Source organism: Acomys minous (genome assembly GCF_964271855.1).
Source record: "Acomys minous genome assembly, chromosome: 16".
NCBI lineage: Eukaryota > Metazoa > Chordata > Mammalia > Rodentia > Muridae > Acomys > Acomys minous.
The window spans coordinates 84,173,231-84,191,029 of NC_140498.1; the positions used below are offsets into that span (position 1 = coordinate 84,173,231).

The following is a 17,799-nucleotide window of genomic DNA, read 5'->3' on the forward strand; positions in this document are numbered from 1 at the left end:
CAGAGTTGGGGGATTCAGCCTTCGGCTACATCTGAGTACCATGGGTACCATGGACCCCGGCCGCACCTGCTGACCACACTAGATGAAGCCACTTTCTGACTCTGTCCAGAATTTCCTAAGGGGATTTTTCCCTGGGTCCTTACCACAGGCTCTGAGATCGAGCTTGACCCCTGTGGGTGACAGACACCCACGCGCATATATACCAGAGCTTTCCCCTGAACTGGCTCCGCAGCTCTAACCTTGTCTCCCAGCTTCCCTAGCCTACCCCGAGAGGAGGGAAGGCACCCGTGGGGCCTGGGAGGTAACTCACCTGTAGCTTCAGGCGATGAGCTTCAATGGGGATGATCTTCAGGATGGGCAAATCCACAACCAGCACCTTGGGCTTGCTCTTGATAAGACACCCTCTGTCGATGTCCCAGTCAGCACCCTCCAGGTAGAGCCCAGAGACAAAGCACCCTGGGGGTGACAAGAGGATGTGTCTGTGTCCTGTTTTCAGGTGTGCACAGAGGACAAGTACAAATACCACTAGGGGCAGGGGGGTTCAGTGGCCTTCCCACCCCATCCAAGAACTCAATCCTGCCCCACTTCCCCATATAAAAGAATAGCTAGACAGAAGACGCAGGACTCCAAGGAAGTGCGTTCACTCAGGCACCTCTCCCTGGACTCTGGCTTCAGGGCACACAGCTCAGAGCTAGCACATAGCAATCCCAGAATCCTCTGAGCCAAAGTGGAAGTCCAGGAGGAGTGTGATCTCTGTCATGCAGAGACCCTAAAGTTGACAGCATTGGCAACTCCCTGGTAGTCTAGTGGTGGTTAGGACTCGGCACTCACCAAAGGCAAAAACTGTCTCCCCCCACCCCAGAATGACAGCTGGATGCTCACTAGTGAGGTCTATCTGGGGATCCCTGAGACTTGCCCATTAATCCACTCTCCTTAAACAGGCATAGAGGGGCTTCTGTTCTTTGTAGTTCAGTGGGGTCTGGGAAACGAGCATGTGCAGAGAGTGCCACTGGAGGGGCTGAAATCAGCCCATGTTCTAGCAGCCATGTCCCATGGTCAGAGCACAGGGAAGGACTGCAACCCAACACAAACTGCAGCCCTACTCAAAATGGGATGAGGGGTTAGGGGTCTCCCCCCCCCCATGATTTTTAATCAGATTGCGTAGTTCTCAAGTGGAAACTTAGTAGTTGACAGTGTCATGTCACAATGTCAAAAGGCTGGGTGTGCCTGACAGAGGCATCGGGTCTGCTGGCCTATGTGCTGTCCAGCTCCTATAACTCCTGACCCTCAGGGGTTACAAGGAAGCCACTCCATGATCTCTTTGACACAGACTCGCAGGGCAGACATGGTCAGGCCTTCCCGCCATCCATCCTGTGACTCTGCGACTCTCTCCGAGAGGTCACAGAAGCACAGTAGCCAGCAGCCCCACTCGGCAGCACCTCACCCACGCGGTCCTGGTCCCTCTGAGGTAGGAATGGATCTGGGAGAGAAGCCTCAGATGGAAAAGAAGGTGCATGACCCTTACTGTATGTACCTTGCCCTGCGCGCTCATTGACTTCATCAGCATCCTGGAACTTGGTCACTTGTGTGAACAAGGTGGACCGGTCCAGCGGCCAGCCATTCCTCCGGCATGTGGCCTGTACCAGGGCCGTGAGGTAGGACTCTGGGATGTGCAGCCCTGAGAGCCACATCACACTGGGCTCACTCTCGGTGACCTGGTAGGGAAGATGGGCAAGGAGTAAGATCCTGGGCTGTGACACCAGGTTCTAAGCTGTTAAGAGACCTGATTTCCCATCCTGACAAACATTGGTGTTGGGGCAGTCAGCTGCACATTGGGGAAAAGCTGACCAACCGGTGGACTCCAGGTGGACCAATTTAGAGAGACACCAAAGTCATTAAACTGCTTGCCATGCAGATGTGGGAACCCGAATTCCATCCTCAGAGCCCACATTAAATATGTCAGGCATGCCAGGTGTGGTGGTGCACGCCTTTAATCCCAGCACTCGGGAGGCAGAGGCAGGTGGATCGCTGTGAGTTCGAGGCCAGCCTGCTCTACAAAGTGAGTCTAGGACTGCCAAGGCTACACAGAGAAACCTTGTCTCGAAAAACAAAAACAAACAAACAAAAGTCAGGTGTGATGCCACATACTTGTAATCCCAGTACTGAGGCAGATCTTTGGGGCTCCCTGACCGACTGACCAGCCAAATCAGTGAGCCCCAGGTCCTACTGAGAAACCCCGTCTCAACAAAATCATGGCTCATGAGGAATGACACTCAAGGTTCACATTTGGCTTCAGTGCACATGTGCTCACCTGCAAGCATTCAAATATGCACACATCCACAAGCACCAGGCCAAACTTCCCACTGTTTTCTCAAGTGGAAAGTTACACAGCCCAGAAGGCACCAAAGAAAGACACACACACACACACACACACACACACACACACACACACACACACACACACACACCATCATCCTCATCCAAGTAAATGGCTCAGCAAGGGAGGAGCCATGCGTCGCCAGCAGTCCAAGGGTTACCTTCTCTCATACAAAGAGCTCTTAAAAACCAATGAAAAGAGCTGGGGAGGTGGTTCAGTGGGTAAAGAAAGCACTTGGTACACAAGCCTCAGGATCTGGGTGTGGATCCCCCAGAAACTATGTACAGCTGGGTGTGACCCCACACACACAGTAAGATGGGAGATGGACGGGAGAATAGCCAGACCTCACAGGCCACCTAGCCTGCAGTGTGCAGCACTGGACAAGGGATCCTGCCTCAAATAAGGCAGAAGGCAAGGACTGATTCCCAAAAGTTCCTCTGACCTCCACATATGAACCTGCATGCATTGATACACACACACACACACACACACAACACACACACACACACACATGCGTGCACACATGGCAGGGGGAAGATACATTTCATACATTGTTTTAATGTAAAAAGATGGAGTCCCTCCATCAAAAGGAAACAGACATGAAAGATGGTTCACAGAAAATACAAACTGTCTTTAAGCATACGAAACGCCCTCCACTCCACCTTCATTAAAGAAATGCAGGGTGTAAACTATTGGATGGTCTGTCAGTGAGCAAAGGCCACACAGATTTGAAGAACACAGCTATGACACTCCCAAGTGTTACTTTCTAGGAGACCCACAAACAAGCCTGGCAGTAATGGCGCATGCCTTTAATCCCAGCACTCAGGAGGCAGAGGCAGGCAGATCATTGTGAGTTCAAGGCCAGCCTGGTCTACACAGCGAGCGAGTCCAGGACAGCCAAGGCTACACAGAGAAACCCTGTCTTCAGCTCACACCTGTAATCCCAACACCTGGGAGGCTGAGGCAGAAGGATTGTTACCAATTCAAGGCCAGCCTGGGCTATCTCACAATAAATAATTAAATCGAGTGCATGTGTGCTCTAGGCATACAGTGCAGACTGCATCCATGGGCAGTGACCATAAATGTGGCATAAATATGCACAGTCACCACCTGAATGTCCTCCCATACGAAGAAGGATAAAGACTTTAAGAAGAATGAGCTAAGTATGCCAAGACATACTTAGATGGAATCGTCACCTGAGCATAGCAAGTCAGGTTCCCAAAGGCAGACCTCCGCACAGTGGCCCTGTGACAACTGAGGATATCCCCCGCAAACCTGATACACACAGCAGAAAACTGGGGCGGGTTGGGGGGTCAGAGACAGCCCCACAGTGGCTGTACTCACCCACAGCGTGTACTGGTTGAATCGCCGCAAGAAGTAGAGCATCCAGTTTCCGAGGGTCTTCAGGGTGTCGGGGGCAAGCTTCCTCCAGATGTAAGGGATGTGCCCGAGGAAGAGAGACCTGGCTACGTCATCTAACTCGTTACTCATTCCAACTTCCCCAGCCAAAGCCTATTGGCAGAATGGGGAGTCCTCAGTGGGACTGTGGGGGCCAGGGGCTCCCATCCCCACGAGGTCGAGCCATGCCTGTAGGGTCACGCTCACCCTCTGGAGCTCAGCCAGAGACCTGGTCATGCGAATGGCGAGCTTGTTGAAGCGCCCCAGCTCCTGCAGCAGCACCACCGACGTGGGTGAGATGTTCAAGCCCAGGTGCTTCCGGACCTGGTCCAGGTCAAAGATCTTGGGCATCTTGTTCTCGATGTCCTTGGCCACCTGGCCGATGTAGTCATCGCGGCTGATGCCACTGCTGGACTCTCCTGGAAAGAAGACACTTCAAGTGACTTCGAGGCTAGATGCATGGGAGATGGGACTTAGCAAGCCTCCTCGTTCTCGGGGAAGCGACCTGCACCCACCAGTAGCACCCTCTGCCACCAACCTAGCTACTGAGCTCCCGGGCAGCTCTACCTGTCTGCGGCTGCAGCTCCAGCAAATGATGCCACATGTCTCGTGCTGCCTGTGTGTAATAGCCGATCTCGGCATTGGAGTGGAGCCCGAACACTTCAGGTGTGTTGGCGAGTGGGAGGCCTTCAATGGCTTCTAGAGTCAGAGAGAGCAGGTTGTGCTGTGCTCCTAAGGACACCCCCTGCCCGGTGCCCAGAAACAAAAGTAATTCTATTGCTGTGTGTGTGTGTTTTAAAGGCCTCACTCCACCTTGCCTGTCCCCATGTACTGAGTCTATCATGCAGATGGATTGGTAAGCCTCCTAGGGCCACCTGCACTTCCAGGTGAGGTTCCAAGGTGGGTAACCTCAGCTAAGAAACATTTCTGAGGCTGGGCGGTGGTGGCGCATGCCTTTAATCCCAGCACTCGGGAGGCAGAGGCAGGCAGATCGCTGTGAGTTCGAGGCCAGCCTGGTCTACAAAGTGAGTCCAGGACAGAGAAATCCTGTCTCCTAAACAAAACAAAACAAAAAACCCTGAGGTGAGGCAGAGCCAGGGAACGGCCTCACTTGACCAACCCAGGAGTCCCATCAGAAGAGCAAAGAACTCAAGCAGATGAAATCGGCAATCTTTCAAAGACCTTCCTTCACCCAGGGACAGCTCACCAACGAATTTATCTTTCACGTCACCCACGGGGATCTTATAGTCCACTTCCTTGTTCTTGAAAAAGTGGAATGGTTGAAAAGTATCAAAAATGAAGTCTCCCAGGTACTCATCCATGTACGTGGTGAGGATGCGCCTGTCAAAGCTGTCAATGGCCCGGCCTCCGTACATGACCTGTGGTCAGAGTGGGTGAGAGCCAGTGGGGACCCTCAACCCCGCATGCACCTCCAGCTCCCACCCGTCCACTCAAGTAACCTGGGCCAGATAGACAAGAAGAGGGGCTTAGCTATAAAATCTTGCCGAGGTCTGAGACTCCCTGAGAACAGAGCCAAAGCGGGAAGCACCCACAGGGAGCCGTGTGTAGCCAGGAAGATCCTCAAATGGATCAGGCACACAGACAAGAACCCAAACATCAGCTGCCATTCCTTCTATGTCACAGAACTCCCCAAATCTAGAAGCTTTCCCATGAGTTCTGCAAGAGCCATGGTACCCATACCCCAAGAGTGCCGCAAATAAGCCGGGCATGGTGGCGCGCACCTACAATAATCCCAGCACTCGGGAGGCGGAGGCAGGTGGATCTCTGTGAGTTTGAGGCCAGCCTGGTCTACAAAGCAACTGCTGGACAGCCAAGGCTACACAGAGAAACCATGTCTCAAAAAACAAAAACAAAAACAAATCAACAACAACAAAAAAAAACAACAAAAGAGAACACTGCAAGGCTCCCTGGACGCACTCAGCACATTGATGTGCGAGGAGCCGCCCAGAGGAAGTAATATTAGCAGGGACCCTGGGGCCCTAGATTCACGTGAGCGACCTCCCTGGGAATGGAGTTTGTCTACGAACACCAATGAGGAAGCAAGATTATTTCTCAGGGATCAGGGTGGTAAGGGGCAGAGCAGGGAGCAAGAACTGTCCCGAGAACAGGTGTCTCAGTCCCAGCCCCTAGCCCTCGGGAGGTACCCAGGCTTCATCTACCTCGCCGATCAGGTACTTGAGGCTGCCCCATGGGATGCGCGGGTCACGCTGCTGGAAGGCTTTTGTGAGGTATGTGTTCAGGATTTCCATGCAGACCTTGAAAGGAGGGACAGCTGTAGTGAAGTCATTCACGGCCTGCAGCTGGCACAGAAGTCAGCCAGCTCGGGGTGCGCCAGCTGGACAGGTGACATCACGCTCACCTGGAAGTCAGACTCATTGAAATCGTAGGACACGTTCCAGCCGATCTTGCCAAACTTCCTCCTCTCCTGTACCACGGCGTGGAAGAAGGCCAACACGTAGACCAGGGGCTTGAAGGCGGTATGTGGACACTGCTCCAGCATTTCGTGGGAGATCTTGAAATAGGTCGCCCGCATGTTCAGTTTGAGCCCGTTCGGCGGCTCCGTGACCACCTACCGAAGGGCAGAAGACGGGCCTGACCCAGGAGCCCTCTGCCACCTTCTGCTCCCACGGCCCCCCCCCCTAAGTCTCATAGCCACTTAAGGAGAGTCTGCTGAGCTCACGGGGCGTCCCCTTCACCTGAGGGTCCCCTGCAGTAGTGAGGAGGAGTTGTAGCATTATCTATGCTGATGCCCCGAGGCAAACCTTTAAGGACTTCTGCAGGATTCCAATGGGGAAGCCCTTGGTGGGGTCTGTGGTTAGCCACAGGCGGAAGTCGGGGTGCGGCTTGGAGATCCTCTCCAGGGACTTCTCCAGGTCCTTTAGCCACTTGACCAAGAGGTGGCAGTTCTGCAGCATCAGCCACTGCCCACGGGCCACTGCAGTCTCCAGCAGCTGCAGTGCCACCTGCAGGAGGGGTGGGGTGGCATGGGGTGAGGGAGGCCCAGGATGCCCAAGCCCGAGGGATCCAGGGGTCCCAGAGCTAAGATGGAGGTCACCCTGAGACATCCTTCCTGCCAACTGTGACCTCAGAGTCAGTCACGGGTTAGGAGATGAGACGTGCCTACATGACCCCTGACACCCCTGACGTCCTCACACAGTCACACTGTACCCAGACTGCACCTGAGGAGGCCTGCGTGAATCCTGCTCAGCCCCCTCCAGGAAGTGGAAGTGGCTCATAACAATTCAGACCCAAAGGGCCAGGAGCACAGATGTAGTCCACAGTCCCTTTCTGAGTGTGCTGCTGAGACAGCAGCTTTGCCCCTCAGTGCTGTCTTGGTGTCCAGAGGACCTAAGGCCTGTGTGGCACTCACAGTTTCTGCCTGTGGTGGCCTGTCTACCCAGTGTCATTGTTCCTGTCCTGTGCTCTAGGGGCAATGTTGCCCAGAACTTCACACACACTTCATGACAAAGCTGGGACTTGCAGCTGCCTCCCTCTGCCCCTGAGTTCCCCTGAGTGCTGCACACTGGCACAGTGAGCTGGCAGGTGCCACAGAATAGGACAGATCTCTCAAGGGCCACCCCAAATTCCCATGTTTGGCCTCTCTAATGGGTTCCTGAGTCACACACCAGGAGCCTAAGACTGCTGGCCCACACAGGGCCATGGTGACAGAGGGCTTTGAAAACAGTGGGGGGTCAGTGGTCACAGGAGGCAGGGACACCATAATCAAGTCATCATCAGTGTCACACTGTTTGATCCCAGCTCCCACCTCATCCAGGGAGCTCTCCTGGACGCAGCTCACATCAAACCCTTTAGTTACCTTTTCTTGACCTTGGCCCATTGCAAGAAACTTGAGGCGATTGCCCCCAAAGCCGGTCCGCTCAGCCAGCTTCATGAGGTCACTGGCAGGGTCAGAGCCAGGACTCAGGATGAATACAATGGGTGAATTGGGGGTGCTCTGCTCAAAAATGGCCTCGAAGCTGATCATCGGGGGTTGCACATACCTGGGAAAAGGAAGAATGTGAAACCACCTGCAGGATGCCTCCAGGCCACCTAACCCCTGCGCATCCAGAACCTTCTGACTACGGCTCTCTGGCAGCTCTTGCCACACTTGTCCTGGTTTTTTGAGAAGCCTGTGTCACACAAATACAATACGGCACACCAGGTGATGCTGTCCTCTGTAGCAGGGAGCTCTCTGGCTCCCTCTACCTCATGTGACTCCCTGCATACCGGCTTCAGCAGGTTTAGACTGAACGAGGTGTTTTGACCTAACCTCCAGGTGCACAGGCCTGCGGCACATACCCAGAAACACACGGCAACAGTTCTACAAATGTGCCCCACACTGCCCCTTTCTCTGGTGTTTTTAATTAGTTGTACTATAATTTAAATACAGTTTGTCCCCTAACACATGTGCTAGACACATGACCCCAACATGATTGTTATCAAGAGGTGGTGCATTTGTCTAACGCAAGCAGGACACCCTTGGGGGGGACTAATGCATTTCTCACAGGACTGGGGTCCTTCTCGTGCTACGAGGTGCTTCTAAAGAGAGGCTCCGCACACGATGCAGCCAGCCTGCGAATCTGGCCAGCAGGATTATGGGTCACATAAACCTCTCCTATTTCTGCTTCACCCAGCCTCAGGCATTTGGTTGTAGCCATAGGGAACAGACTAAGACAGCCACCTGTGTATAAAGAGAAGGCGATTTCACATTTTTAAAAAATCGAATTTCTGTGTTAATCACCATCTGCTGCCAAAAGAAGCTTCCATGCGGGCACAGAAATAAATCACCAGGAGTAGGCTTAATACCGGGTCCGTTTAGCAAAGTGATGGCAGTGGGTTCCCTTAGGACCCGTATGGCCTGTCTATCCACAAGAGCACAAAGTGCCCCCCCCTCCAGGAGCTGTTGGCAATGGATAGCGATAGGGAGAAGGGAGAATCAATTTTCTTCCAAAGCTATGGGCATGGTAAGCCCACCACGCCGCAGCAGGAGGCCATACATCCAAGATTGCACGGGCAGCACAAACAGGGCTCAATGGAATTTTAAAAAGTGACAACACAGAGATGGGTGGGTGTGGACAGGAGTGCATACGGGAGGAGCAGGAGGAGAGGTGAATGTGGTCAAAATGCGTTCTACTGAATTCTCAAGGAATTAATAAAAAATAGGAAAAGATAAGTTTGCATTTGTTATGATCTTTTTTAAAGGAATTTAAATCTAGAGCCTTTTGGTTTGGTTTGGTTTTTGGCTGTCCTGGACTTGCTTTATAGACCAGGCTGAGCCTCGAACTCATAGCGATCCTCCTGCCTCTGCCTCCCCAAGTCCTGGGATTAAAGGCATGTGCCACCACCACCTGGCTCTGTTTTGGTTTTTCAAATCTGAATTTCTAGTTTCTTTCAAAGATGTAGAGGACCAGGTCACTCAGGATCCGCATTACCACCCTGCTATCAGCTATCCGGGCAGCTTCCCCAGGGACAGGACTTAAGTGTCTTGTTTGCCACTGTGCCACTCCTGGCTGTCATTCCTTATAGTCCCACAGCCTGCTGACTGTGAAGGCATGAAGGTACAAGAGAGTTGAGGATGCCATGTCATCCCCTATGGCAGCCACCAGGCGCTCTCAGTTACTGAGCCTTTGGAGCCCTGCTGCTTCCAACTGAGCTGTGCTGTGAGTGCAGATCCATCTAAAGGCTCTTGAAGACGGAATACCACATGGGTGTACAAACTGTCTCATAACACTTTTTTTGTTTTTAATATTCTTTTAAATAAATGTTCTCAGTTGGTAAAGCGCCTGACACACATGAGGACTGAAGTTCAGGCCCCAGCACACACATAGAAAGCTGGGTACACACATTTGGAATCCCAGCGCCGAGGAGGCAGATATAGAAAGGCCCAGCGTAGGCTAATCCTGGTGAATAGTTGGTCCCAGTGTGAGACCTTGTTTTAAAAAGCAAAGTGGATGGCTCCTGAGGAATGACACCCAAGGCTGAACTCTGGGCTCAAAGCATACACACACACACTCCCACATGTGTGTGCCTGTACCCTCACTCGTGCACAAACTAACTTAACAATTAAAAATATGAAAATACTTAGTTTTCCTTTCTGCCCGAGTGTGGCCCCTCATGTTTGTATGGAGCACTGCATTCTCACACACAAGGCCAGGCCAGGTCCCTTAGAGCCAGCCAGCCCCGCTCCTGTGAGCCTGGGGTAGAGGCACTCACTTCTCTCCCATGGTGATAGTCACGTAGTCAGTCACAGCCCGGTATACGCGGTCTACTCGGAAGCAGCGTAAGATAAGCAGTTTCTGGAAAGCAGTGATGTTGCTGTCATAGCCCAGGGGGAACGCGAACTGCTCTAGTGAGTCCAGGTCGTACCACTGTGAGAAGCAAAGAGTGCTGACTGAAGCACCAGCTCAGAAACGGCACAGGCCACCATTTACATGGGACGGCGCCAAGTGCCGCCAGACAGAGAAGGAAATCTAAACTTCCAATCCAGCTGTCATTCTTGACACCAAGGACCATGGTATGGGAAATTGGAGGAGTTGAGTGGCAACCCCTGTGGAGTTCAGAGAGGACATGGCTTCTAGGAGATGCCCACTAAGAATTTCTTGGGAGGATGGATGGAAAGGTGGCTGTGTGATGGAGGAATGGACAGATGGACAGGGGGATAGACAGATGAATAGTTGGAGGGATGGATAGATAGCTAGACAGATGAACAAGTAGATGGATAGATGGACAGGAGGATGTGTGATGGAGAAATGGACAGGTGGATAGAACAGTTGGATGGATGGATGCATAGATGGATGGATGGATGCATAGATGGATGGATGGATGGATGGATGGATGGATGCATAGATGGATGGATGGATGCATAGATGGATGGATGGATGGATGGATGCATGGATGGATGGATGGATGGATGCATAGATGGATGGATGGATGGATGCATGGATGGATGGATGGATGCATGGATGGTTGGATGGATGCATGGATGGATGGACAGGTAGATGGGTGATAGAAGGATAGATGGAAAGATAAACAATTGGGTAGATTGGTGATAGATGAATTAAAGGATAGACTGATGGATGGATGGACTGAATGAATGAACAGATAGAAAAACAGTTGGATGGGTGAATGAACAGATGGATGGGTAATAGTCGGATGGATGGATGGATGGATGGATGGATGGACTGATGGATGGGTGGGCAATAGATGAATTGATGAGGAATGGACAAACATATCAACAATTAGATGAATGAACAGGTGCGTGGGGGGTCGACAGTGACTTTACAGATGGATGGTGAATGGATGGATGGATGGATAGTGGACAGATGGGTGGACAAAGGGGTAATGGTTCTCCCACATAGCTGGCCAGAGATTCCAGGGCACTGGCCACATGGAGTGGCTTCTCCAGGAAGCATCTTCCTGGCACAGGGAGGCTGTGCCTTCAGTGTGGAGACGGCTGCTGGGTCAGGAAGGGGAGGAGGGAGTGCACACTTACATCCTGCCAGGTGGAGAGATGGCCCTCAACGTCCTCAGGAAGATGCCCAAAATTGTCTGCGAACAGCTGTGACAAGAGAATGATGTCTTCCCAGCCCTGGTCTGACAGCCAGGTACAGGGTTTCTTCCATTTGCTCTTCTCCAGAGAAATGTTGCCTGGTCACAGGGAGAAGAGGGTGTGGGCATGGCCTGTCCCTGCCCAGCACACAGACCACACGCACTGTGCTCCTACGCCTCTTGCTTTGGGGAGAAGTCCTTTGCCAAGGAGTGAGGAGGTGTGGGCTTATCCTCGTCACCAGTTAGCCCAGCCAGGCAGCTTGGCCAGGCCTCCAGTGTCAACACAGCCCCTGGCAAAGGTGCCCCAAGTCAACCAGGAAGTGTCTGAGGCAATGGGTGCTCCATGATGTGTAGCCCCTGAGCTTGAGGGGGGATTTTGCTACTTGTGCTGCTTACAGTGAATGGACACGCATGTCCTGGGTGCCCGTGGATAGGAGGAGAGTGAAAGCCAGCAAACCCGTTACCTTTTAGGAAGAAGTCTAGCTCCTCCTGGGGGACCCTCCCCTCTGCCTGCTCTATCTTGATGGTCATGTTGAAGGAGAAAAGTAGCTTGTGCCTCTCAAATAGCCCTGTGGAGAGACGGACACAGGAACCACACTTGGAAACTGAGGCCCTTGCACATGGCATGCTCAAGTCCAAGGAAATTGAAATGAAATTCTATATCACTAAGTGGCTGCACATGATAGTCATGGCGGTCCAGGTGCAAAAGGGCAGTCTGTAGTGACGGACACCTGTGTGCACCTGGCACGGTGACATCAACGGGGGCCACATGTTTCGTAAGTGGAGAATGTGCAACCAGGGCCGGGGCCGCCACTTCCACAAAGCAAGAGAACTGAGCGAGTGGCAGGAAGAGAGGTGGGGTTTCAGAGCCAGAAGTGACTGCCATGACCCACTTAAGCGGCTTAAGCCACAGTGCTTACAGACAGGTGAGTCCAGTGCAGAGCCAGGGGGCTGATGGCACAGACAGTGGCAGCGCTGGTACTGGCCAGGTGGTGATCGCAGTCCATATGTGTGTTTCGAATGTCCCAGAATAAAATGTTCTTAACAAACAGTGCATTTGAAAAGTAGAAAATAGTACAGACATTTTGGAAACCAGTTGGGTAGTCTCTCCGGAAGTCAGAGACTCAGCATGTGGCCCAGAAACAACCTCACTCCAGGGAATGTATGGATCTATTATCAAAAGCACATGTACAGGTACACACACACACACATACACACACACACACACACACACACACACACACAGAGCGCGCGCACACTATGACAAATGTTGACAGCCACACTAGCCGAACAGCCAAAAAGCAGAACCACCCAAGTGTCCACCAGCTGAGAGATAAACCGAGCGTGGAGCACTGCCTGTTCAGCCTGAAACAGGCGGATCCTGTAGAGGACCTGCACTCACTACAGTGCAGGCTTGGTGTTCTGGTGTAGTAAATGAAGAGGCGAGCCATGAGAATCACATATTCCGGGACTCCCTTGACAGAAAGTGCCCAGAACAGGTATATCCTTAATCAGGAAGCACAGCAGAGGTTGCCAGGATGGGGGGGGCGGGGGGCGGGGAATAGGGAAACTGCTGATGGACCAGGCTTAGCCCATGGGAGATGTCCTAGATCTAGGGGCTCTGAACTCTACCAAGCATGGAGTAGGCATCTTGCGGTGATGTGGCAGGGGGGGGAGCCGTTGGATTTGGGGCAGGTGGACAGCATCTCGCTAAAGATGTGGTTTAGAGCCAGTCAGTGGTCGCGCATGCCTTTTTAATCCCAGCACTTGGGAGGCAGAGGCAGGCAGATCTCTGTGAGTTCAAGGCCAGCCTGGTCTACAAAGCAAGTCCAGGATAGCCAAGGCCACACAGAGAAACCCTATCTTGAAAAACAAAACAAACAAACAAAAAAGATGTGGTTTAGAGTCACTGCTCTGAGCACCCCTTCGTGAAGCGAGCAGTCGGCACAAGGCTGACAAAGCTTCTGTGTTCTGAGTGGGACTTCCTCCCCTCCCCTCCCCTCCCCTCCCCTCCCCTCCCCTCCCTCACCTGTGCAGCCATAGTTGTAGATGTTGAAGGTCAACGTGTCCATGATGTTTCTCAGCCGCTTCATAAGGATGGAGTCAGGCAATGACTTCTTCAGCGACAGCCCAAAGACCTCCAGGAAGGCGATGAGCGAGTACTGGTACATGGAGTTGACGAGCGCCATCTCGGACAGCACGAAGAACAGGATGGCGCCGCGCCTCGCAGCTGGCCGGTAGCCATCCCGCAGCCTGTCGATGTCCAGGGCCGTCTTCTCCGCCAGCTTCAACTTCTCTGACACCTGCAGAAAGACCCCAGTTACCGTGGCCACAGGCTGGGAGGTGATGACAGCCTGGAAGGCCTGGGGTGGGAGAAGTTGGAGCATGGGACATGAAATGCTCTCTGGAGTTGACAGTCACCACATTCTGCAGGGACCTTGAACTTGAACCTGAGGGGCCATCAGGCTGTGTCCTTTCAGGCAGAAGATAAAGTCAACCCAACATAACCCCAGCCCAGAGATGGAGAGAGATGGAATCTATATGGTATTTTTGGATCCTGGATCCAGCCTCACCTGAAGCCACGTCAGCACCTCTCTGCCATTTGAGCTAACTCCACCTTTTATGTAAAGTAGGCAGGGCTGGGCTTTCCCATGACTCAGTTCAAGAAGGTTGTCCAGCTGCACAGAAGTGCCCCCACCTTCCTGTTTAAGATGTATTTCCTGTGTATGGGTATGTTGCCTGCATGCATGTACATGCACCATGCACCATACACATGCCTGGTTCCTGCAAGGGGGCCATAAGAGGGCATTGGATCCCCTGGAGCTGGAGTTAAAGAGGGTTCTGAGCTGCCATGTGGGTGCTGGGGATCCACCTCTTAACTGTTGAGCCATCCCCCCAGGCCCGAAGTGGCCTTTTCTCGTCAGGTGAGAAAAGGGGACACAAAGCTCCGGCCTGATGCTGCTCTCCCAGCTGCTGGACTGAGGGCGACAGAGCCCCTCCTACCTGCACAGAGGTGCCCACCTCTGTGGCTTTGGACTTGGTCTCCTCCAGGGTGTGCACCAGCTCCACGTTGTCCAGCATGTTGCCCGTGGATGTGGCCAGCTCCCGCAGGAGCGAGTCCTCCAGGTCCTTTAGCAGGTTCTTGTTCTCGCTTGTCTCCTGGATGAGGTGCTCCCTCTGCTCCTCCAGCTCGCGCCTCTCATAGGCCACTAGCACGCTCAGCAGCTGGTCCTCCAGGCCCTTCAGGGTGACTGAGAGGACGGAGAGGCCTCACCGCCCACCCTGGAGGCCAGGCCAGGCATACCACCCAGGCATCTGCAGCTCAGTGCCTTCCAAAGTCCCCAGCCTCCTGGCGGAGGGGGGACAGGCACCCACACATTAAGAACCAACCAGCAGCCGGGCATGGTGGCGCACACCTTTAATCCCAGCACTCGGGAGGCAGAGGCAGACGGATCGCTGTGAGTTCGAGACCAGCCTGGTCTACAAGGCGAGTCCAGGACAGGCAAGGCTACAGAGAGAAACCCTGTCTCAAAAAACAACCAACAACCACCACCACCAACAACAACAAAAGAATCAACCAGCAAAGACAGCTTCTTGGGGAAAACCATCTTATCAGGTGACAAGGAGCCCAGGAAGCCTCCCTCTCAAGGTGGGGTCCTAGATGCCTGCAGCCAGGTCTGCCCCTTCTTACCAGTGTAGTTGATGACCATGGCTTTCCCAAACACCGATGGGGAGTATCTGGGGTTGGCCAGCTTGGTGTTGAGGTACAGCCGGAAGTTGGAGTCATAGTCAACCTCCTTATCCCCCAGGATGATGAACTGGCGGCCTTGGGAAAACTTGATGTTCTTCTCCAGGACACTGTCGATCACAGGGTCGATGTATTCGTCCACATCGTGGAACAGGAAGGGTGTCCCATACTTGATGGACATCTCCAGCTGCTTGAGGAAGTCAGGGTCATTGAAGGAGGCAGCCTGCAGGAGAGAGGCAGGAGCTGGGATGTGCCTTGCCTAATGCGCCCACAGTGAGCGAGAAGGAGCGTGCGCTACAGGAAGTGCGGGAGCCAGAGGCGACTGGGAGAGTCAAGAGAGCAGCAAGGAACAGAAAAGCGAACATAGGGCAAAACTGAAGACCACGTTTGTTAGCTCAGCAAACCCCAGAGTCCCAGCCATCCCCCAACTCTTGGGTATGCGCCCTGGAGGACCATGAATGTGGACACAGACAGGGCTGGTGAGGTGGCTCAGTGGGTAAAGGCCATGCAAGTCTGAGTCCAATCCCTAGAAATCATATGGTAAATGGTGAGAACCGGCTCCACTAAGTTGTCCTCTGACTGCCACATGCATCACACACACACACAAACAAACACACACACACACACACACACACACACACACACACACAGTGTGTATACAGATGCTCACAGCCATAAAAGTAGAAACAACCCTGTTCTTCAGCTAATGCTGGATTAACAAAATGTGGTATGTCCACACAAAGGAATATTACACAGCTATGAAGAGGACAAAGAGGAGGGGACAAAGCACCCACACATGCTACACCACCACTGAACCCCTACAACATAAAAGAAGCCAACCACAAAAGACTAAATCCTAAATGGTCCGATCCATAGGAGATATCCAATGTAGACAACGCCATGGAGACAGAAACTATATTGGCAGTTGCCAGTGGCTGGGTAGCAGCCACTAAGAGAGACCTTATTGTTCTTGGTGGGGGCTGGGACGGGGGTAATAAAAATATTCTAAGCTGACTCTATTAACTGTTATAGGGTTCTGCAAATGCTCTTAAAAAGCCACACAAGTGTCAGCTTTGAACGACTGAGAGGCTTGCTGAGTGAGTCACATCCCAATGAAGCTGTCACCTCAGCCTCCCTCCCCACCGACCCCTACACCCCCACCCCCTCCCCCCACCACACACACAGTGGAACATTCTGGGACACCTGTTCTGGGCAGAAAGAAAGACAGACAGAAGACATGATCTTTGTGATAAAGGTGCTTCCATCCTGAGCCCCTAAGCAGACGATGGGTGTCGGGGGGAGGAAGGAGCTCCTCGTTATTCAGGTGGGGTTCAGGGTGGGGCAAAGGAGTCGCACCCGTAGGTTGTTCTTCTCCTCCTTTCTTTTGATCCAGTTGAGGGCCTGCTGCTGGGGGTCGATGCACAGCGGGAAGCGGCTGGCCCGGGTAGTCAGGATACCATTCTGAACCGAGAGCTCATCGGGGGGAAGGCCCTGGGAGCCCCACCTGCGAGGGACAACCACAGGAAGATGGACTGTCCCCACCACGTGGTGAGCCCAAGGCAGCAGGCCATGGGGTCAGCCTCCTAGAACAATGCATGACCTTGCTAGGGACACCTGGGCTTCCCAGGCCTGCAGCCCATCCCCCACTCCATCCCTGGGTGATCCCCCCCCCCCCCCGCAGACCCCTCTGGGCTAAGTGTGGTACCTGCTGATCTCAACGTCATCCGTGAGGAGGTTCTCCAGTCGGAAAGGCTGGCTCAGGGGGATGTTTCGATCCAGGATGTCATTCCGCCACACCTGGTTGACCATCTCATCGCGAAACTCCCAGGTGAAGGCGCCCTCGTAGCTCAGGAAGGCGGCACAGAGCAGGCAGTCGCCCAGGAGCTTCACCCTTCTGTGCATCAGCTCATCCAAGTCATTCAGCCACCTGCCAGGGACAGGGAGGTCGCCGCCGTGAGCTCGCTTCTGGCCTTGGCCAACGGGAACCTGCTTCAGTCTCCTCTAGCACGCTGGAACATGGGACGCGTTCGTGTAGATGGCGTCGCCTCCCCTCGTTAGGCGGTGCCGCCTCTCACCTGACATTTTCAGACCCCAGGCCGGAGATGAGCTTGTCGGCCGCGATGAGCCGCCTCTCCATGATCTCGGCCTCCTCCTGCAGCTTCTGCTTCTCCAGGATGGCGGCCTCATACTTGGCCCCCAAAGCCTCCAGTTCCTTCTGGATTGCCGCCAACTCGTTCTGGATCCGGTCCAGCTCCCGTTTGGTCAGGTAGAAGTTCCGCTCCAGCCTGGCCACCTGTGCGGAGACATCGCTGCCTACGTCAGTGGTCCCCAACCTTCGGAATGCTATGGCCCTTTAATACAGTTCCTCTTGGTGCGGTGACCCTCCCCCTCCCTCCAGCCATAAAATTACTTCCGTTGCTACTTCATAACTGATTTCACAGCTGTTAGGAATTGTAATGTAAATTTCTGATATGCAGGGTATCTGATATGTGACCCCTGTGAAAGGGTCATTCAACCCACAAAGGGGTCTCTACCCACAGGTTGCGAACTGATGACCTTCATAAGACAGTGGCAGACAGCGTAGGGCCTCACTTCCAGTGCTGTTCATCCTGTGTGTCTGTATACATAGTGAGGCCACCATCTGCTGTGTCAAGGCACATGAGTGTGTGTGTGTGTGTGCATGTGCATGTGGGTGAGTTCACCTGCA

The 17,799-nt window shown here is 53.3% G+C and overlaps 1 protein-coding gene across 3 annotated transcripts in view; it reads right to left on the reverse strand.

Annotated features, from left to right (window-relative positions):
- The window catches only part of DNAH10 (dynein axonemal heavy chain 10), a 117,579-nt gene that overhangs the window by 1,104 nt on the left and 98,676 nt on the right, over positions 1–17,799 (reverse strand). For 2 of the 3 annotated variants that reach the window (XM_084761997.1, XM_084761996.1), the window contains exons 60-78: positions 17,168–17,385; positions 16,798–17,019; positions 16,449–16,596; positions 15,036–15,315; positions 14,366–14,595; positions 13,374–13,647; positions 11,809–11,913; positions 11,289–11,443; positions 10,010–10,164; positions 7,614–7,797; positions 6,559–6,759; positions 6,156–6,365; positions 5,956–6,051; positions 4,983–5,154; positions 4,343–4,474; positions 3,983–4,194; positions 3,722–3,889; positions 1,535–1,715; positions 311–456 (exon numbers count right to left, since the gene is read on the reverse strand). In XM_084761997.1, coding sequence (XP_084618123.1) covers positions 311–456; positions 1,535–1,715; positions 3,722–3,889; positions 3,983–4,194; positions 4,343–4,474; positions 4,983–5,154; positions 5,956–6,051; positions 6,156–6,365; positions 6,559–6,759; positions 7,614–7,797; positions 10,010–10,164; positions 11,289–11,443; positions 11,809–11,913; positions 13,374–13,647; positions 14,366–14,595; positions 15,036–15,315; positions 16,449–16,596; positions 16,798–17,019; positions 17,168–17,385 — 3,489 coding nt within the window. The remainder of the gene's footprint in view (positions 1–310; positions 457–1,534; positions 1,716–3,721; positions 3,890–3,982; positions 4,195–4,342; positions 4,475–4,982; positions 5,155–5,955; positions 6,052–6,155; positions 6,366–6,558; positions 6,760–7,613; positions 7,798–10,009; positions 10,165–11,288; positions 11,444–11,808; positions 11,914–13,373; positions 13,648–14,365; positions 14,596–15,035; positions 15,316–16,448; positions 16,597–16,797; positions 17,020–17,167; positions 17,386–17,799) is intronic. The other variant, XM_084761998.1, reaches the window with a different exon arrangement.